The 20,096-nt window shown below is 47.4% G+C and overlaps 1 protein-coding gene across 2 annotated transcripts in view; it reads right to left on the bottom strand.

Moving 5' to 3' along the window:
- The window catches only part of HSPA12A (heat shock protein family A (Hsp70) member 12A), a 365,561-nt gene extending 346,311 nt beyond the window's left edge, over positions 1-19,250 (bottom strand). The window contains exon 1 of one of the 2 annotated variants that reach the window (XM_069239265.1): positions 18,884-19,250. In XM_069239265.1, coding sequence (XP_069095366.1) covers positions 18,884-18,923 — 40 coding nt within the window. In that variant the 5' untranslated portion in view covers positions 18,924-19,250. The remainder of the gene's footprint in view (positions 1-18,883) is intronic. The other variant, XM_069239266.1, reaches the window with a different exon arrangement.
- Positions 19,251-20,096: the final 846 nt, after the last annotated feature.

The raw sequence follows: 20,096 nt of genomic DNA, 5'->3' as shown, positions 1-20,096 counted from the left end.
ATTCCCATAGAGACCAGAAAGACCGTCACCCACGCACTCATCAGCAGCAGGCTAAATTAGGGTAACGCCCTCTACGTCGGCATCACAATCAAACTCAAACGCAAACTCCAGAGAATCCAGAACACAGCTGCACACCTCATCCTGGATCTCCCTCGCCATGAACACATTTCACCACACCTCAGATCCCTTCACTGGCTCCCCATCGACAAGAGGATCACCTTCAAAATCCTCATCCATGCGCACAAATCCCTCCACAGTGACGGCCCAGCCTACCTCAACCAAAGAGTGAACTTCCACACTCCCATCCGCCAACTCCGATCTGCCGACCTCGCACTCGCCACAGTCCCCCGCATCAAACGCACCACCACACAGATCCTTCTCCTACCTCACCCCGAAGGCCTGGAACTCCCTCCCCACTGACCTCCGCAAGACCCAGGACCTCCCACTCTTCAGAAAGAAAACTGAAGACAAGGCTGTTCGAACAGTGACCCTCCCTCCCCCCCCTCCAACCTCAGCGCCTTGAGCGCGCTCTATAAATTATTTGATTGATTGATTGGATCCTCAGATAGCAGCAGGATGCACTGTGCCATACCCTTTTTGTAGGACTTTCCAAATACTTAACAGCCAAAAAACAAGAATGCCACTCTATGAACCATCGAAGGACTGAAAAAAAGACTATGGGCCTCATTACGACCCTGCCTCAGTGGAGGTCGGACCACCGCCAAAGCAGCGGTCCGACTTCCACATTACGACCGTGGCAGAGCTGCCATGGTCGGACCGCCGAGACCGCCAGGTTGCCACCAGCCGACAGTCTGGCGGTCTCAATCCACCAGGGCAGTGCTGCCCTGGAAATTACAAGTCCCCTTTCCGCCAGCCTTTGCATGGTGGTAGCCGCACCATGCAAAGGCTGACGGAAAGAGGGTGCCGGGGGCCCCATGGGGACCCCTGTACTGCCCATGCGCTTGGCATGGGCAGTGCAGGGGCCCCCATAGACAGCCCCATTGTGCTTTTCACTGCCCGAAATTCGGGCAGTGAAAAGCTCGACAGGTGCTGTCGCACCCGACAAAACCGCCACATTGCCGCTGGCTCAATTATGAGCCGACGTCAATGTTAAGGCCCTGTTTCCCGCTGGGCTGGCGAGCAGAAACGCCTTTTCCGCCCTCTGGCCCAGTAGGCAACTCATAATAGGGCATCAGGCAGAAAACCGGTGTGGTGGCCTTCTGTGCGAATGAGTTTGTCAGGTGGCCTCTGCGATCTATCAAACTCATAACGAGAGCCTATGTCTCTCAGGACTGTCATTATCTTTGCTGAAATCCAGGGCAGGAGAGAATTGCTTTGAATACCTTAAGCTTTGTGTCTATGTGCCTTAACTGCCAGGCCACAAGCTACCTCACAACCAAGATCTCCTAACAAACCCTTAATTGCATGCTCTGCAGCTAAGCCTCCCTCAGATTACCTGCACCAAAACACAAACTTTAATGGCACGTTCAGATCTATCCTTTTTTATTCAAGCTCCTTTACTATGGAATACTGTACCACAGCAAATTACACTCTCGTCCAATTTTCTGGCCTGCAGGAAATGGCAGAATAATTATTTGTTTGGTTAATCAGTATATAGATCAGGACCCAGATCCTTGTAGGGTGGTCCACTACAAATCAGCACCTTCTCATGATAACGTTCAGACGTGTCATGTGTCGGATGTTTTCTCACATCAAATAAAAACCTCTACATTACAGTAATACTTTAACACTTTCTCCTGCTAAAATGCACTGAAAATGACTCAGGCTCAGAGACTTATTCAAGGTAAGTGTTTTAGGTTAGACAGTGTCTATGTTATATATTGTTGGTACAGAGCACTATTGCCTCTTTAGTGGCTTCAACGTTCTATAGGAAACCACCCCCCTGTGCTAAGCACCATGAAATATGTACCATTTGAAGCAAGATGCACTGACATTTAGAATGTTTGTTTTATAAAATCCAGTTCAGAAATCTAACATCGTGGCCGTCAGAAGGGTTTGCCTCCCTTTCTGGCCAGCTCGAAGTGTGGGATTACAAGTTATTCCATTGTCTGATCGACGATCTCCTGGGGGTCTGTATTTCTTTAGATCTCTCTAAACCATGCAAAGGTATGCCCTTAGGCCGTGGGTGACGCAGGGCACCTTGAAAAGGACAAATCTACAACTAGTGAAAGGACTTCAGTGCAAGGGCCGCGAGAACCCTCCAAGTCTGATGCTGCAGGGTTCTGCCTATTACATTCTGGAGAGGCTGTAATCCTCTGATTAAGTAGGCCCTAATGAAACCAATTTGCATAATGCATCCTTAAAAGCACTAGGGTCATGATGACTTGCACTGTGCTGGAGGCTGAGAAGATGGAAAAGGAAAGATGGAAAATTCTTCCGAGTGGAAAAAATGTGTAATGAGGAGAAGTCTGAGACATGAGCGACAGGACTGCAGCCATAAGAATGCGGTCACTAGCTTGACTTGGAGGAGGAATCTTTGGTGGCGATATCACTTACAGGCATTTAATTTGTTAAAAAAATACAAAGTAAAAAACAAGTGAAGGGTGCCAAAGTTTTTCTTAGTAACCTGCCACTGACACAGCTCAATGCCAGGTTTGTCCAATGACAACTGTTTTGATCCCAACTCATGTCTCTTTCTCCCTGTCTCTTTATCTCAATCTTCTGGTCTTTTTTCATTGCCACCTTCTCTCTTTGTCATAGTTTTCCCATTTTTCTACCTCCTTCTTCCCCCTTTTATGCCTTCTTTTCTCTTTCTTTCTCAGGACCAAAGGCTATTGAAGAAAAGTAAATCCCCGATCCCAAAATGAGCACCAGTGGGCACCACCAACAGTCATCAGCACACACTAAGCTCTGCTTAGGAGTCCCCAACGAGTACAAGTTTAGATGGATTCACCTGCAAGTAAATCGGGTATTTTGTCTCCAGCTTGCCTTAAAGAACACAGGTGGGTGAATGCCAACTGCAGAAATCTGTGAAGCCAGTTCAACAAGCTTTTTTCTGGATGTAAATCAAATTTCAAGGCGATTCGCTCACAAGTGTTGTTTACTGCACATGGGGCAGCGAATAAAGGTAATAAAGTTGCTACTACAACTTTGAGCAGGTGGGTGAAACAGGCCATAATTCAGGCTTATGTTTCTGCTGGTTTGTTGTTCCAAAAGGGCTCCAAGGAATATTTACTAGAGCAGTGTCCACAGAGTCTGATGGGGTGTCTCTTCAGGAAATATGCAGGGCTGCCTCTTGGTCCACCCCTAATACTTTTGTGGCACATTATAGATTGGATGCGAGTGATGATGACTACTTGAATTTAGCAACTGAGATACTTAAGGCCACCATGAAATATTTGTGGTTTGCTTTCTTATGCACTTGATTGGAGTCTGATAATTGTCTAACAAAGACTTTATGAAAGTTCATCAATGTTTGGAGGCTTGTGTACATCCTCATGTATAAGGACTGAGACGGAGAGCGATGATATGGAGATAATTAATCAATTACTTACCAGTAACTTTCATTACTACAAATCAGGAGCTCCTCTTCTCAGTCAGATTCTCAACACTCTTTCCCTAGCTTGGAACCAATAAACTGGCTTGTTAGGAAAGGAAGTGCTGTGGGGATGGGGGTGGTGTTAAGGGAGTTGCTAAAAATAAAGCTAGGACTAAGTGTAATCTTGGGAGGGCACAAACAGTAAGGCAATGCCTCATTTAGAAGGACTGGGACTGGGATCTCATGATTCGGAGTAATGAAGATTACTACTAAGTAATGGATTCATTAGTGATCTGGCTGCTTTAAATGGCATACCTCTGAATCGCATTAGGGCCAATTAACTATACACTATTGAGCTGGGCAGCAATCACAGGTGTTACTTACTCCTAGTACTCTGAAGCCACAAGCAGGGCCAGCCTTTTGCATGGGCAAGCTGAGCCCATAACCTGGGTGGCGACCCTTAGAGGGGCACAGGAGCTGTCTGCAGTATCTCCCTCCAACCTGGCTCTTAAAAAAAAGTGTGTTAACCTCTGTTTCCAAAAGCTGCTGGCACCCATGCCTACATTTTGAGCTGCCCGTAAGCCTGTGTTAGTGAGTATTATATATGAAAATGTATTTTAAATGGGCCTTTGATCCCCCTTACCTACAACGGGAGGTTTGTCTTTGCATCCCAAATGTTTGGGGTTAGAGACAAGCAGTCATGAAATGGGCACTGTCTGCAGATGTGGGTCTCTCCCAGTGCTGTGACTGCTCCTTCACCAGGGACCTGTCCTACGATTTATTAGAGGACTTTATAATGTGTGCACTCAAAATGTAGGCTCATAGTCAGCTGTCACCTACAGAATCAGTACTGGGAAAGTAGCTATTTGGGTGGTTTGTAAAGTTTAAGCAAACGCCCTTGGGCCCTTCAGGGTGCTTTGAGACGCTGACACCATGCAAAAGATAGGAAAACGGTGCGCAAACTCAGAAAATACAGATATTCACAGTTAGGAGGTTGAACATCGCATAATAAGGGTGTCAACGATGCTGTTATTCGTGCATCACCAAGGTGTGCGCTAAGGTGCTCCCAATTACAAATATTCATATGAAGTGCTGGAAGAAAAATGGCAGCTCCCTCTCCTTGAGTCTTCCCAGGCATGCCTTGCGTGTTCAAGTGGGACAGCAGGGCTGTGCCTGCACTGCCTGGCCCTTCTGTGCGTGCGGCTAGTCAGAGGGGCTTCTTTTCATGAGTCACAGCACTCCCTGCCACGCCCAAAGCGTTCATCTGGGCATGCTGGGCAGCTTTCATGCGGGGTGTGGTTTGTGCAAGTATTTTTAATCGGGCATGGCACTGTTTGGTCTACATAAAGGTGTTTGACCGTTATTGTGTGAAGCATTCAAAACAACACAAGTTCTAAAAAGCAGTAAAGGCCATCAGATAAACAGCGGGAGATTGTGATAACGACTTTAAAGTGAGAAAACTAGTATGAAAGGCCGGTGTGCGAGACTGAAGGACCAGACCAGACTGAACTCACCGGGGAATGCCTTCTCAGTGGGTTGTCTTGCACGACTGATTGTGTGAAGGGAATGAACCCTTGCATCTCTATGAACGCTCCCAAAATACACGGGGAGGGCACACTAGACATGAAAAAGCAGCAGGCAGGCATAGTACCACAACTGTCAGCAAGGTATACCTTCATATGCAATAACACAGACAGACAGCACCCTGTGGCGCCTGTAGCCAGGATTCTGCGGCACCGAGACTTCCAACCTCCGCCCACCTTCTGTATTTTATGATACATATAATGTATTTTTTCCAGGAAGGGAGCAGCACATGAATGCGTCTCCTCGGCATATCCCATCTATTGCTCCCCCGCACAGGCAACCCTGACAACAAGCTTTCAGGGGCTGCTACTGTGGGCAAAGCGCCCTTGCAGTTAATTTGTCAATGTATGAACAGTCACCATCTGCGTTCCTTTCAGGCCACGGAATTAAAATCGGCTGCAATGGTATTTTGTGTCTCCCAGATTAAAATCCTTCAAATACTCAGTCTTCTGAGTGACCGGGACTCACTACCTTATTGGAGCGAGTACAACTGCAAGGCTGAAATTGTCGACAGGAGTGAGTAAGCATTAATGGCTGCCTCAGCTTCTTTCTGTTGAAGGAACTTATATTTCCAGAATTAAAAAACAAAGAACTCTGCAACACTTTTTCTTCATAGCAGCGTCCAAGATCTGGAATAACACTCAACGCTCCGCAGAAGGTCCCTTCAGACTTTGTGTTCAAGACACATGAAATAACCCTGTTCCAAAACTAAATTCCTAACTCATGCATTTGAAGGGTAGTACATCAGTTAGCGCACCAGGACAAGAACCTGCAAGCAGGGCTTCTGCTTAGATAAGGTAAGTTAAGCCATAACCTGTAGGGCATGACTATGTAGTGGCAGTAAAGTACCACAAAAGGCCCATAAAATGCTTTTAAATCAACATATGGGGAATTCTGAAGCCTAAAAAATACCCATTCGGATCCTGTCTGGGCATCACGTGGACAGTTCTATATTCCCAGGGTGCACAGTGAGCTCGAGGTCTGAGTCCCTGGATTTTCTCCCTAAGGCCATGCAAAGTGTTGAACTTGAATCCCAGAAGCTAAGTGCAATATGTGTGAAAGCCGTGCCTGAAAAGGAAAGATTCAACGTGGCAAAAGCCCTCAACTCACTCAAGGGCAGCAAGAGGTGAGGCCCAGCTTTAGACTCAGGAAGGTCCCCTATTGGTACAATCGGAAGAGATAGTAAAAGGGACCTGAAACAGGAAAATAGAAAGGAAAGGAATCTCTTTCATTAAGTTTTCCCAAGAACTTAACGGAGCTTTAACTCTGAAACATATTGGGGATGTTCTGTTATCCACATAGCAGTGCTGGGTGAAAGAATTAGCAGTTGGTAGTGCCTGGTGTTATTGCTTACAGAGGGAGGAGGTGATAGGGAAAGGCAGACTCGAATAGGCAGGAGGAGTGGAAATGAGTGCGGTGCATGTAGAGGGACTGTGAGGCAGAACATATAGATATAGGGGATGGCCTCTGGTGATAGAACAGCATTGAGCTTGGAGCAGGTGGCCAGCAACATCAGCTCACTGCAGGCACAGAGTTGTGAAAAATCCGAATTCTACTTAAAGAACAAGTGCATTTATTCAGGGACTATCGTTTAGTACAAAAGGGGTGTGCGGCACTGCAAGGTCCAATAGTGCATTTTGGAGCACGTGTTAACAAATAGCTGGATAAATGTGGTGTGTACATTATTTCCTTGAAATATGTGCTTGAGCTGGAATTCTAATTTGTGTACAAATACCATACCTTTTCCAACCATTACGTTTCTTCAGGCAAAACATGGCAGAAACGGCATGGGAAAATACTACAATATTCTGAGTTTTGCACTTTTAATAGATAAAAGCACGTGCTATTAGCATGTTAGCCTTCCTACTACTTTGAAAGAATTGTCAGCTGCTGCTCAGAAGCCGCCTGACATTTGACAGTCTGTCTTTCTTTAAACAAATGAATACATGTTGCAAGACCGACGTGCATTTTCGAAATGAACTCCTTGGGTGTCTGAGGGTTCCGCAGCAGTTAACGGGCCCCTACTTCCAGTGCCACTAGAGAAGGGGGAGGGGTCGATGCCACACGATGAGATGTCAGGGAGACAAAGTCTGGCGATTCTCGTGCAGCGACAAGTTCAATTGAAGGGCTGCAGCCTCAAAGTGAAATCCCGCGAGGCCACGCCTGTTTAACGGGTGGGCGTGCGCGAGAGGAACACGCTGTGAAGGGTGCGAGATTTTTTTTAATGATGATGGGGACCGCGGCGAGTTATAGGGGTGGGGAGCTTGGGCGTTACGGAGGGTGTATTTTTGGAGGGTAAGAGTGTGGTGGGAAAATGCAGGGTGTGAGTTGAGAGGGATACGAAAGCAAGTAGGTCTGCCACCTGAGCCTTCACAGTTTACTTCAGGTCCGCGAAAGGGTCATGTGAGGAGGAGGGACCGGGGTGATCTACTAAGAAAAGTGTCAGGCTGCGGAGTACGGTTCGTAGCCCTGTGAAAAAGCACCTCACCTACATATGTGTCTTCCATTTTCTATCAAATCTAGTAACGTTTTAAGGATACCGAGCCGCGTCCCTAATACTACAGCAAGGATTTGTTTGCGCAACTTCAGATCACTTCATGAAAGGAGAACCCGGTGATACACGTTGAGGCTTTCTTTTCAACGGTCAGGGTTATCAAGTGTTTCCTTCCAGTTTAAACGAGGACCACAATTCCCAGGATGCATCGATTGGTGAGTCAGTACTTGACACATGCTGGTCACACGATAGGGAGAAGTACGGCCTGAAAGGACCAAAGCCATGCATGATACCACACTTTCCATACCCCCTGCACTGTCAGGCTTTGGAAGATCGCCCTGCCAACTGCAGAACTACAGTGAACCCCCTCGTTATCGCCGCGTCGTGAATCGAGTCTCAAAACGCGACACTGGTATTTTCAGTTAAAACGTGGACCCTTGAACCACTCTCCTGTGCGCTTATTTGTGCAGGTCATTGGGGCAGGAAAGATCTGAACGACGGCTCGGTCAGCTGTGTCTTCCGCTTCCACTGACTTTCGTAGCAACACTTGGGGGAAACGCGCGTCCCCACAGGAGCGACTGCGACTGGTTGTCAAAAAAGCTAAGAAACTGCGATACAGCTTTGGTGAGTGCGGCGCGAGGCGATACCTGAAACCATAGCTTCAAGTGGGAGGGGTCTCTCCGAGTCTCAACCGCCACAGCAATTATGTAACTGATGTTGAAACGAGTCCCTACCGGTACCTATATATATGCCATCAACCAAACAGGCAAAACGCCGACGTCTGAGCAACGGCTGTAAAAAGCATTAAAATCCATGCCACCATTTTGGTCATGTTTCCATTTCACATGTTTTACTTTTGTAGTTCCTAAGAGTATGTACTTTCTCCATGTTGTTGTATTTCTCTAGTTTTTTTTTAATGTAGCCTGTTACTCTTGTATAGTGTGTACTGTGAAAAGTCTCGCCCCTAGGTATCTGCGTGAGTTCAGACGTGAATGGGGCAGTGCTTAATTTGTAAATAAAGAGGTGCCGGTGCTCAAAGCCGTTCTCTTAAACACGAGGCTGCAGTAATTAAATCTGACAGCACTGAATACTGAGGCAGCGTAATCCTCAATCCATTTACGGCCACCCCTGCCCCTTCAGCTCATCCAGCAACTTTCTACTTTCTCCCTTTATGACGCCTTTTAGTTTTTCCTTCTTCCGTCTTTCCCATATGTGTCTTTTGCTCGCAGCAAATGCTTGAGGCATAAGAATAGCCCCGGTCCTCACAAATAAGTGCCGGTGCTCAGCACCGGAAAGAAAAAGCACAAATTAAGCACTGGAAAGGGGGTTTAAAACTAGCCATGATTGAGAGCTGTGGAGTTTTGGTGCGAGTTTCTCACAGTGCCTTTAAGAGGGTCATAAGGAGGTATGCAACTTTAATTGTGATACTTTGGCAGGCTAGGGGGGGGGCCTAGATTTTACTCTACACGTTTTAAACTAGGCCCATAATCCCACAGGCTATGCCTCTCTGATGGTTCTTGGGCCACACCCCTTTTTGAGAGTCTCACACTTTTCTTCAGGCCGCTTCAAGTCCCGCCTTAAACAACCGAATGGGCTGCTACAGTAAGTACTTGCATTCGTGCCTGGCACCAGGCCAGACAACGCTGCAGTCCAAGACTTGAATTAGTGTAGTAAGGTAATGTCACTAAAGAGTTACTTTAACAACACCTGTCTGACAGACACATGATGTCGAAGAAAACTTTGGTTAAAACAAGTACACTAGGGAGCAGAATGTTTCTTTGTATTGGTTGTGCGTGTGAAGTGTTTACAATAGTAGGGGGTGGGTGAAAAATAAAGCAGCAGTATAGGGGAAAATGACAGCAAGGAGTGGGAGGAAGTTTCTATTCCTAGATTGTTGGCAGTGGGCATGAGAGTCTTACAGCTGTGATAGGAGTACTGTGTGAGGTGGATTATTAGCAGTAAAGGGAGATAATACTGTATGCATATGGTTATCAGATGACTCCATCACTATGGAAACAATCCTCCAGTTCAGATTTTTCTTTTAACAACCTAATGCATTCTGGGTGCTGTAGGCCTGGTTCACTTACGTAAATCCAGTTGAACTAAAACGCCTGAAAACGATGATTTGTAAAGGAAAAGCTTGGTGCTGAAGCATTGTGTCATTGCTGGTATGCAGCTATTCATCTGGTAACAGCATGTATGCAGGTAGGTGTGACCTAGACGGGGAGATATGTGCATGTATACCTATGATTTAGTATGCTGTTACTATTAAGAGGTGAGGTGTTCAGAGCTCTCAGGTTACACATGTCCTCAGAATGCACGGCTACTTCACCCACTCCAGGTTGTATGTTTGCATTCAGGGACTTATAGCCCTAGTTATACAATAAAAAAGCAGGACTTCAAGTCCCAGAAGTGCTAACAGAAGACTTGACAGAATAATCTACTCGCACATGGCCTGAGAATTTTGACTGATGTTGCTAACGTGTGTAGTGCAGCCTTTGCCAATCTCTTGACTTATTAGTGCTGTTGGGTTCCTAGATTTGCAAGAAGGCTGCTGTGGGGATATCCAACGTTTACGTTTTCCAAGAAGCATGTATAGGTGATAAGGTGGTTTGTAGGGTCGCGGTTTTTACTTCAGTGGTGTCCTGGTGAACTGGGGGTGTGGAGGGGGGGATTGTTGTGCTGCTCCACGTAACCTCTGTGAGAGCTGTGCTTAACTGCCAGGTTTCCCAGAGTCACACATGGCATGACTAGTTGCCCCAGACCACGGTATGCTTTTCAATCTGTGACTTGTAATCCTGGTTTTATAATGGGACAAACAGGACTACAAGTCGAGGAATTCAAAGAAACAACCTAAGCTGCAGAAGCTAATAGCAAGGTCCTGGGAAACATGGCAGGATTCATTATGCTGTGGGTTCCTCTGCTGCCTTTCACCTAACGTGTCAATAAAAGCAGTGTTATGTGTCTTTGTGGAAGATCCTGGGGGTCTTGATACAGCTGATGATTCTTGACACTTCACATGACCTGTGTGGTGTGTCACACTCTTTGTTTAGCAGCCATTGTGACTCATTGCTTTCTTGCCTGGAGACATTATGTTAGTGTTGGTCTTGCACTGTCCCCAAGCTCGCTTGTTTTCTTTCCAGTTTGTACCAATGCCACTCAGTCATCTGGTTTCTCTGTCTTGTTAGTGCCTGATTCTTCATATGTTCCAGGTTTCCTAGTCTTTCCTGCTACTGCCTGTGTCATCCTATCTACTCATCCATCAGTATAGCCTGCCCACATCGCCTCAACCTCTCTACTGTGCTTGAATCCCTTTTCTTTATTTCCATGTCTGAAATTGTTCCATCCTGCTGTCCCTATGTACCGGCATCTCCAAGTGTCCCCTTGTCTTTTTGCCTCCCTGTCCTGCCCAATGCCCAAGACTCACAGTTTCAAAGATTTCCTGTCCCCAACGTTCTCTGTCCAACTGTAGACCTTTCTCTAGATGTGTCTGTCTCAATATCACCCGGTCACCAAGGCTCCTTTGCTCCTCCTTTTCAAAGATGTAATTTTTAGATAGCATCTCTGACAGAGCATATGAGTTGTCTATTGCAATACATGTTATCTCAGCGGGCTCAGCGCCCACCCATTGCTCTTACCATTGGTTGGCCCCATTGTCACTCTCATTTGCTTACTTCTTATCAATTAGATGTCTGGGTTTTCCTTCCTTTTATTGTGTTTGTGCCTCCCAAGGGGCATGGATGCATTACTCTGTCCTTCCACTTATTTCTTTCTCAGATGCTACTTTTTTTGTTTAAACAGTTTACAAGTGCATGTGTTTTCCCACGGTCTTTCTCGTGTGCTTCCCTCCCTCTCTATCATACGCTGTGTTTTTCTCTCTCACCCATGTTTCTTCCCCAGGCTCCCTCTGTTGCCTTTTCACCCATGTTCTTTCTCCCCACCAGCTCCACATTTCTCTCTTTTGCATATTTGATCCCAGAGTCATGCCAGACCTATATGTTGCTTCTGGTCTTTATCCCCTGTTTTGCTCTTGGCCCCCATCAATGGCATGAGGGAAATGGGTGCTTGGGTGGGCTGGTGTCGCATGTGTAAATGTCCTGGACCCCCCCCCTTTTGACCCAACGCCAGCCGTAGCCAGAAGAAACAGACCCTGACCTCTCAGCCTGGGATGAGCTATGTTGTTATTGTTTACAATTCACATTTTGCCTACTGTTGCGATCCCTAAGAGTATTTGCTTTTTCCAGGATGGTGAGCTTTGGTAGTCTTTTCACGCAACATATTACTCATGTATAGTGCATAGCTTGGAAAGATTTGTCTCTCTGTAGCTGTGTGAATTCAGGGTGTGGCTGTGCAATGAGGGCTGTGGAGTTCAGGCTGAAGACAGTGAGAATTTCTCACAGTGTCTGTCGGTGGGTCTTAAAGGGGCTCATAAATTCATGCTTAACCAGCCATTGACCTCTCAGCAGAGTGTACAGAGCAATGGTCAGGTGTCTTAGTTGAAATTGTGATCAAAGTTGAAAGTGTGTGAATGAGGTAACTGTCAAAATATCAACAGGACTAAAGGTAATGGAAAGGCAGTGTATTCAGGTAGTGAGTGCATTATGTGAGCGGGATTAGTGAAGTGAAAGAGATGCAAAGGAGTATGTGCAGGAGAGAGTGAAAAGAGGGTGCTGAGGAGGAAAGAGATGAGGTATGAGAAATGCACATTGACTGCATTAAACAGAAACAAGGAGAAAGAGAGTGTAAATGTCTACCAAAGAGACTGCAGAAGAGAATGGTGTAAAGAGGAGAATAGGAGTGATTGAAACACTCCGAAGACCATTCACCTTCTACAAACTACAGTATTGTTTAAATCAGTCTGCTTAAAACATTTAACTTACTTTTAGTAGTGGTCATCATTAGATATAGTTAGGTCAGCATTTCCATAGAAAATGCCTATTTTGTTTTGCTAATAATTTTGTTGCCGTTTGATGAGTCTCCATGAAAACTTCCAGCAAGATTGTCCTTTTTTTTAACCTAGTTTGTGAATGGAATTTTTCAGAGTGATCTGTCAAGCAGGGTCCAAGAAAAAGGCGGGGGTCCCAAAACGCAAAATCCCCATGCATTTTCCTTAGGTTTTTTTTTAAAAAAAAATTAAATTTTTTTTGGGGGGGACAGCGATATCACAAAAACTGCTGAAGGGATTTACTCCAAAATTGCCAGGAAGCTAGATCTTGGTCCAGAAAGTGTGCCTTTTGCAATTTGGTGTAAATTTGTTCACTAGTTTTTGAGATGTCCAGGAAAAAACATATTTATATATTATATCTGGAAGGTTGGATTCGAGGGACTCTGGTGATAGTCCCTGAAACCCAATTTTTAAAAATTGAGCATTCTGATTGGCACAGCAGGATTTTTTCCTCACAAGCCAATAGCCAATTTGCTCCTACAGTAGACATGCTCAATCAGAATTTTGTGCTCCCATTGGCTGCCTGCAACATGCAGAAATATGTTGCACGCAGCCATTATAGGACTAGCAGTCCCCTTCACTAGCTTTGTGTCCAGAGGACCCATCCACTGGGGCCAAATAAAAAAAAAAAAAGGATAGGGAGACTGCGCAATAGCCCCCCTCTCTGCACCTCTAAAGGCCCCAGGGACTACATTCCCCGGCGGAGAGACCTTAATTAGGGGAGAGAGGGGGACCACCCTTCCCGAGCCAATTGGGCTTCTTGGACCGCATCACACAAGGCTCACTACATTAAGGGGAGGGGGCACATGAAACTCCCAACCTAGCCTCTAAGTGTCCCTGGGGACCCCATCCTGTGGGGCTAAAATGCATAAAACAGGGGGGGGACATGCTGCCTACACTCCCAGAGCCTTAATACACCCAGAGGACCCCAGGTCTCAGGGGCTGACTTAATAACTGTGTCCCAGGGCACCCCACCACCAGGGAAACAATAGTTTTGAACATATGTTTGCTCTCACCTGGCAGGAGCATTTTAAAATCTTCTGCCAGGTGGGAGCAAACATGTCTTTCCTGCCTGCTACCTGGCTGGAGGTTTATAAATGCTCCCCCCGGATGGGAGCAGATTGACACACAATGCTCCCACCCAGCGGGAGCAACCAAACAATAACTGCAATGCCAGCTCCCGCAGCATGTGGGGGGCCTTGGGGCTCCACCTGCAGCACTGACTTGTTGTTTAATGGGTTCCCAGGTGGGCACAAGGGCACCCACCTAAAAGAAAGATAGGCCTCAAAGGATGGGGTCCCCAAGGCCACAATAGGCTTGGGTTGCATGCTGCCCTCCCCTATAAGTTAATTGCAGACAGAGGGGATGGTGTCTCTAAGACCTGCTAAGGCTCAGGGAGTGCGGCCACATGCCTCATCCACTATGTTAACTGTGGTCCCAAAGGATAAAGTCCCCGGGGTCTACTGCATCTTGGGGAGGAGGTTGTGTGGCCTCCCTTCCCTTTTGAAAGTATTTCAGCCCCGCAAGATGCGATCCCTCAGGCCTATTAAAGCTCGGGGAGGGGGCTCCATGCTGTGCACCCCTCTTTCCCCTTGATTAAGTGGCTTGGTGAGGGGGCCGCATGCCCCCTTCCCTTTAAAAAAAAAATAAAAAAAAATAAAAACGGTCAGGGGGGATGGGTGGGGTTTCCAGAGTGAGTAGTTTGGGGAGGGGGCCTGTGCCAATTGGTTGGACACAGAGTCTGGCTGCAGACTAGGCCCTGCAGCCAGCTCCACGCTGCACATGGCTGAAGGCCGAACGGTTTGGATGCCAATGCGGGGTGAGCATAATGCCTTGTGGCAGGCCAGGCCTTATGGCCGATTCTACACCACACATGGTGGAGGTCATACCTAGTGTGGGGTTAGCTGCCCGGGGGGGGAAGGATGGCCCCTGGGCCTGGCCACAGGACAGGCCCAGCAGCCAACTCTATGCCGTGCACGGCCAAAGGCCATGCACAGGGTTGGGTTGGCTGCCCGCAGGGCTTTGGCCAAAGGACTCCTTGATATTCCCTGGCCCTCATATTTCCCTGGCTTTGCTGGTATCATATACTAAAAGTGATGTTGTGATTGTTTGAAGGGTTTTAATAGTATGGTTAGGTATAGGGTGACGTGATGTAGTGTGTTACGATGTATAAATGCCTGTTGTATGTTGCTACCACGTGGCTATGCATGTTTTTCCTTAGTGAAGTAAGATGTCATGTGGTGATAATATGTTGTGTAATGCACCTCTGGGGTTCAGTGGTGCTCTCTGGTGTGAAATGGAGATTGTATAGTGTGGTGTTGGCTTATGTGATGTGCGGTAGTGTGTTATGATTTGGTTTGGTGCAGTGATCATGGCATTATGAGATGTTGTGAGGAATAATGTGTTGTATTATACGGTGTGGTGTTAAATGGTGGTGTACTTTTTGTGAAATGTTGTTTATAGTTTACGTTGTGAGCTGATCTTATTCAAAGATGTGGAACTATATTAAGAGATTAGATCATGATATGGTACTGTGCTTCACTGTATTATATTGTGTGGCAGAAATCAACGTCCTCCTCAAGAAACCCACAGCTGACCGAAATCAACTCAGCAACTTCCGACCCATCTCCTTGCCCCCCTATCCAGACAAAGTGATTGACAAGGTCATCAACAAGCAACTCGCAACCCACCTTGAACTTCACCATCTGCTAGGCAACACTCAATCAAGATTCAGAAAGAACCACAGCCCTCATCCTGCTCAACTTCTCTGTTGCCTTCGACATTGTCTCCCATGACACCCTCATGAGAAGGCTACACAAGATTGGCGTACAAGGATCCACTCTCAGATGGATCTGTTCCTTCCTCACAGGAAGAACCCAAAGGGTCAGGCTGCCACCCTTCAAATCTGAGACTGAGAAATTTATATGTGGAGTCCCACCCTTTTCCACATTACATAACATGGCTCACCAACATCATCAGATCACAAGACATTACCATAATCTCCTATACCAATGATACCCAACTCAACCTCTACCTGACAGACAAAATAACCACCGCCAAAACGAACTTCAACAACTGCATGGCCATGGTAGCAGACTGGATGTGAATCAACTGCCTAAAGCTCAGCACTAACAAGACAGAAGTACTGGTCTTTGGCAACAAGCTCTACCCGTGGGACTCCTCCTGATGGCTGTCGGACTTAGGACCAACACCCACACCTACAGACTACGCAAGAAATCTAGGGATCATCTTGGAAGACAAGCTCAACATGACTGCTCAGTTCAATGCAGTGTGCACCTTCTGCTTCCACAGCCTATACATACTGTGAAAAACGTTCAAATGGTTGCCTAAGAATACCAGACAGACTGTTACACAAGCACTCATCACCAGCAGGCTGGACTACAGCAACACTTTTTACGCCAGAATCCCCAAACATCTCCTACACAGACTCCAGACCACTCAGAAAACCACTGTAAGACTCATACTTGTCCTCCCAAGCCGCACCTGCATCACACTGCAAATCGGGAAGCTTCACTTGCTCCCCATTCACAAGTGCAGCCAATTCAAATCTCTCTCGCTCACATACGAAGCCCTACACAACACAGGACCAGAATCCCTGAACAGCCTCATACACTTTCACCAACCCACAAGACACCTACACTCTGCCTCACTCCACTGGCGCACATTCCCCGCATCCCAATTAATCAAAACTTAAGGTCGCTCATTCTCTTACATCGCACCCAAGACATGGAACGACCTCTCTCTACACATCAGAGCCTCCTCCTCACTTCTTGAGTTCAGCAAGAAGCTGAAGACTTTGCTCTTTCTATAGGCACCTTTGGGACCACAAAACTACACACACGCCCAAGCGCCTGGATACCCTCTAGTGTGATTTGTGCACTCTACAAATCAATATAACAGAACATGATGTTATGCAGTATTGTATAGTGTGGTGTGCTCTCGAAGCTGTGCTGTATCCTGTCATCTAGCATGATTTTGTATGGTATATTGTGTTATGTTGCATAGTACGGCGTGCGGTATAATTTGTTGTGCATTGGTGTGACCTGATGTAAGATTCTATAGAATGGTAGGATAATGCGCTGGACTGTAAGGTGTATTTTTGAAGGGCCTGGCATGGTGTTTTATGGTGCAATTCTTGTGTGATGTTTGAAAAGGCACAGTGTCAAGATACATGGTGAAGCACAGTGTGGTTAAAGTGATGTTGTTGTAGTGCGTGTTGTGGTATCATAGGTTTCTTGGACTGCGTGATGAAATATGATGTGATTTTGGAAGGGCGAAGTAGCATGGCGGGATTTGGTGCAGTATGCTTTTCAAAGGCTGTGGTACAGTGTGAGTCATTAGTTTATGTTTTTGGATGGTGAGATAGTGTGGCCTGTATTATGGTGTCTGGTATGGTGCCACTGGGAGCTTTAATGTTTTTTGAGAGGCAGTCTGGTTGGAAGGGATACAGCGTGGCACTGTATTGCAGCATGTGATATGGTGTTACCAGTGATGAAGCAAGATGTATGTGAGGAAGAGGTTTAGCATTTAGAGACCACTTCTGTGTGTGGGTGGTAGCGAGGAGAGAAGTGGACAGTGTTTAGGAAAAGCTAGCAATGAGGGAATTAAAGGGCCTGTTTAAAAGGGAGGGTAGTTGATAGTAAGAATATATTAATTGGAGGACCGTCTGGGATTGAGGGACAAGCTGGTAATGAAGAGGGTGTGAAAGGAGAAGTTGTGGAGGAACGGGATGTAGGCTTTATATGAAGAGGGGTGCAAGCAATCTGACTTTGAAGAGATAGGCCTGCAGTGGCAGTGATTGATGTGTGGGGAGGTTTGGAGCGGTGGGTAAAGGCTGAATGAGTAAGGCTTAGAGAGCGTAGAAGAAAAGGAGGTCGTGTGAGCAGTGAAACGGTGCGGGCGGTTGGTTGAGAGGAGGGGAGGCTAAACAGGAGGAGTAGGGGGCGAAGGACCGATGACCGAAGGGCTGGCTAAGCTCTTGAAAGGAGAGAGGCCTACAGGTAATGTGAGAAGGACACTGGGAGGGGAGAGGACATTCCTGCACTGTTGTTCCACCTGGATCATGTCGGTTCTTTGACAGGCCACACTGCGGGCCCTTGAGGAGAGACGGAGACCACCAACAGATACCAGGCCAAATGGGCGGGAAGGAGCGCTGCACAACTTCTAATGCACACAGCCCGTGCAACTACCGCGCTGCATCAACGTCAATCACTTAAATCGCTGCTCATTTTAGCGATCCGAGTCTTAATACCGGATACTCCATTTGATACATCTCCGAGCTTTTCGGCAAATAAGTATCTTCCTTATTCACTGCACTTGTAAAAACTGTGAGAGGGCAAATGGCAGCAAGTCTGGGTGCATGTGACATCAAAAGACGCTCAAGAACTCCGAGATATACAGGAATACGTAACTCTGGAGGATTTAAAAACTATGACCTGATGAAACAGGACAGTGTACGACACTACTATATCTACCCTACCTCGTATGTACTAAAATACTAATCTAGACCACCTTCGCAATACCTATCACTGCTTCTATTTCAGTCATGCCAAGATAGCACTGTGGATTGTGGTGCAGGAGGCACCTTGCCACGCAGAGCAGGGTGAAGTCATCAGCCAGCTCCTACAGGGTGGAGACGCATGGTCCAAAAGGGAGGTGTCACGCGCGCTGGCGCTGGGTGGAGACACCGAGCCCCGCTGGGTGGCGCATCTGGACCTGTAGGGTCAAGGGTCAGTGACGAAGGAGCCGGAGGTCAATCACTTCTGCAGGCAGAGGACATCTAAATATAGGATGTCGAAACGAAAATAGGGATACTTTTGGTCAAGAAAATGGACGGGCTCTCGTCCCAACTCCTAGTAGAAACGTGCCAAACTAGGGAGGATTTTAAAAGGGGCAGGGAGGAAAATGCATACAAAATTACAAATTTTACAGTAGATCTCAAAGTCCGGACATTTCACCCTTCGGGGTATCCCTGTGGTGGCGGAAAGCGACGGCAGCTCCCAAAATGGAAGATGCTGAGCAGGAAACGGAGTTTAGCAGCATCCCATCCTCTGCTGCAGCACGTCTTCTCCTTCGGGACGGGGCTCTGCGGCACCCTCCCTCCCCCTTGAGGGGAGGCTGCTGCAGCTTCAAACACCTCTCCCATAACCCCCGTATCCCTGACCCGTCCCTCCAAGCAGTTTGCTGCATCACCTCCTCATCTCACAGCCCAGGGGCATGCTGCCGCAGACCCCCCACTCGCCACCCCAATAAGGAAGGCTGCGCTGGCGGGACCCAGAGTCTCCTACGCACCCTCAGCCCACCTTCGCTTCGGGGGAGACTGCGGTCGCCTCGCCCTTACCTTCCACATGGCTGTCGGGCAGCCCCTCCTTGGCAGACATGGCTCGTGGGTTTGTTGTGGCCGCCGGTCCTCGGGCTCCTCAGCTCAGGCGGCAGCAGCGTGCATGGCAGGAGGGACGGGGATGTGGCTGGTACCTCTGACGCCCTGCTGCCGCTCTTCCCCCCCCCCCCCTCCCTCGCTGCAGCTCCTCTCCTCGATCGGCACACCCGCCTCCCTCGCTGCAGATTGTCCGTGACCCCTAAATGTGGAGCCTTCCTCCCGCTCTTCCTCCTCCCACTGCTGCAGACTGTCTGCGCTGCTGACCAGACTTTCCCCTGCTGTCCCGCGAGGTGGGGAGAGGCCGCAGTGTCAGAGCTGCTGGGCTTCTGCAGGGCCCCTCCCTCGCTAACACTTTTCTACTCTACCACCACCCTCGTCGTGCTGCCTCCCACGCGCCTTCCCACCCTCCAGTCTTCCACCCCTCCCTCCTACAGACAGGGAAGCCACCAGCCTTGAGAAGTCGGGGGCGGTGGCACGGTAGAGCCTGGGGCAATGAAGCCAGGTAACGGAGACGCGGAACAATGGAGCCTCATCCGCACGGATGCAACTACTTCTGTTGTGTTCTAGATCTCTCGCGGATAAGATGCGTGTTCCCAACTGGTACTCCTTTAAAGTGTACCAAAGTAGAGACAGGGGAGGTGAACACATGGCACAGATGAAGCCAATGACCATCCTTAATGACCTTAATGCAATATTGCAGTACAAACGTTTTTTCTACAGTTTTTATAAGCGCAAACTCGATCCGAAGGCATTGGTGTGGTTACATGCGCACCAATTACTCTACACAAGGTCACATTCATTTTATTCTCAAAGGTGATATACAATGGTTTGCCCAGAATCCAACAATCGAAGAGCGTTAAGAAACGCATGGGACTGTGATGCTGCATGCAGTGGAGGCGCGGTCAGTGACTATCGGTGCGGGGTTAAAGGTGTGACTAAAAAACAAAATTATCTTTACTTTCTTGGTCTTTCAATGTCAGGTACCTACATATAAAATAACGTGCAGCTTGAATGAAAAATAAATAAAAAAGTTGTTACTCAGTGGGAAATGCACATTATGAACCCTCACTTAGTAAAGGCACTGCAGAGGTCTGTGTATAAACAGAAAGCCACAAAATTAAATCTTGGAAAATAGTGATGTGCATGTTTAGTGCTACGAGGGACACATCCTGTG

Source organism: Pleurodeles waltl, chromosome 6, assembly GCF_031143425.1.
Source record: "Pleurodeles waltl isolate 20211129_DDA chromosome 6, aPleWal1.hap1.20221129, whole genome shotgun sequence".
NCBI lineage: Eukaryota > Metazoa > Chordata > Amphibia > Caudata > Salamandridae > Pleurodeles > Pleurodeles waltl.
This window is presented reverse-complemented; position numbering and strand designations above follow the sequence as displayed.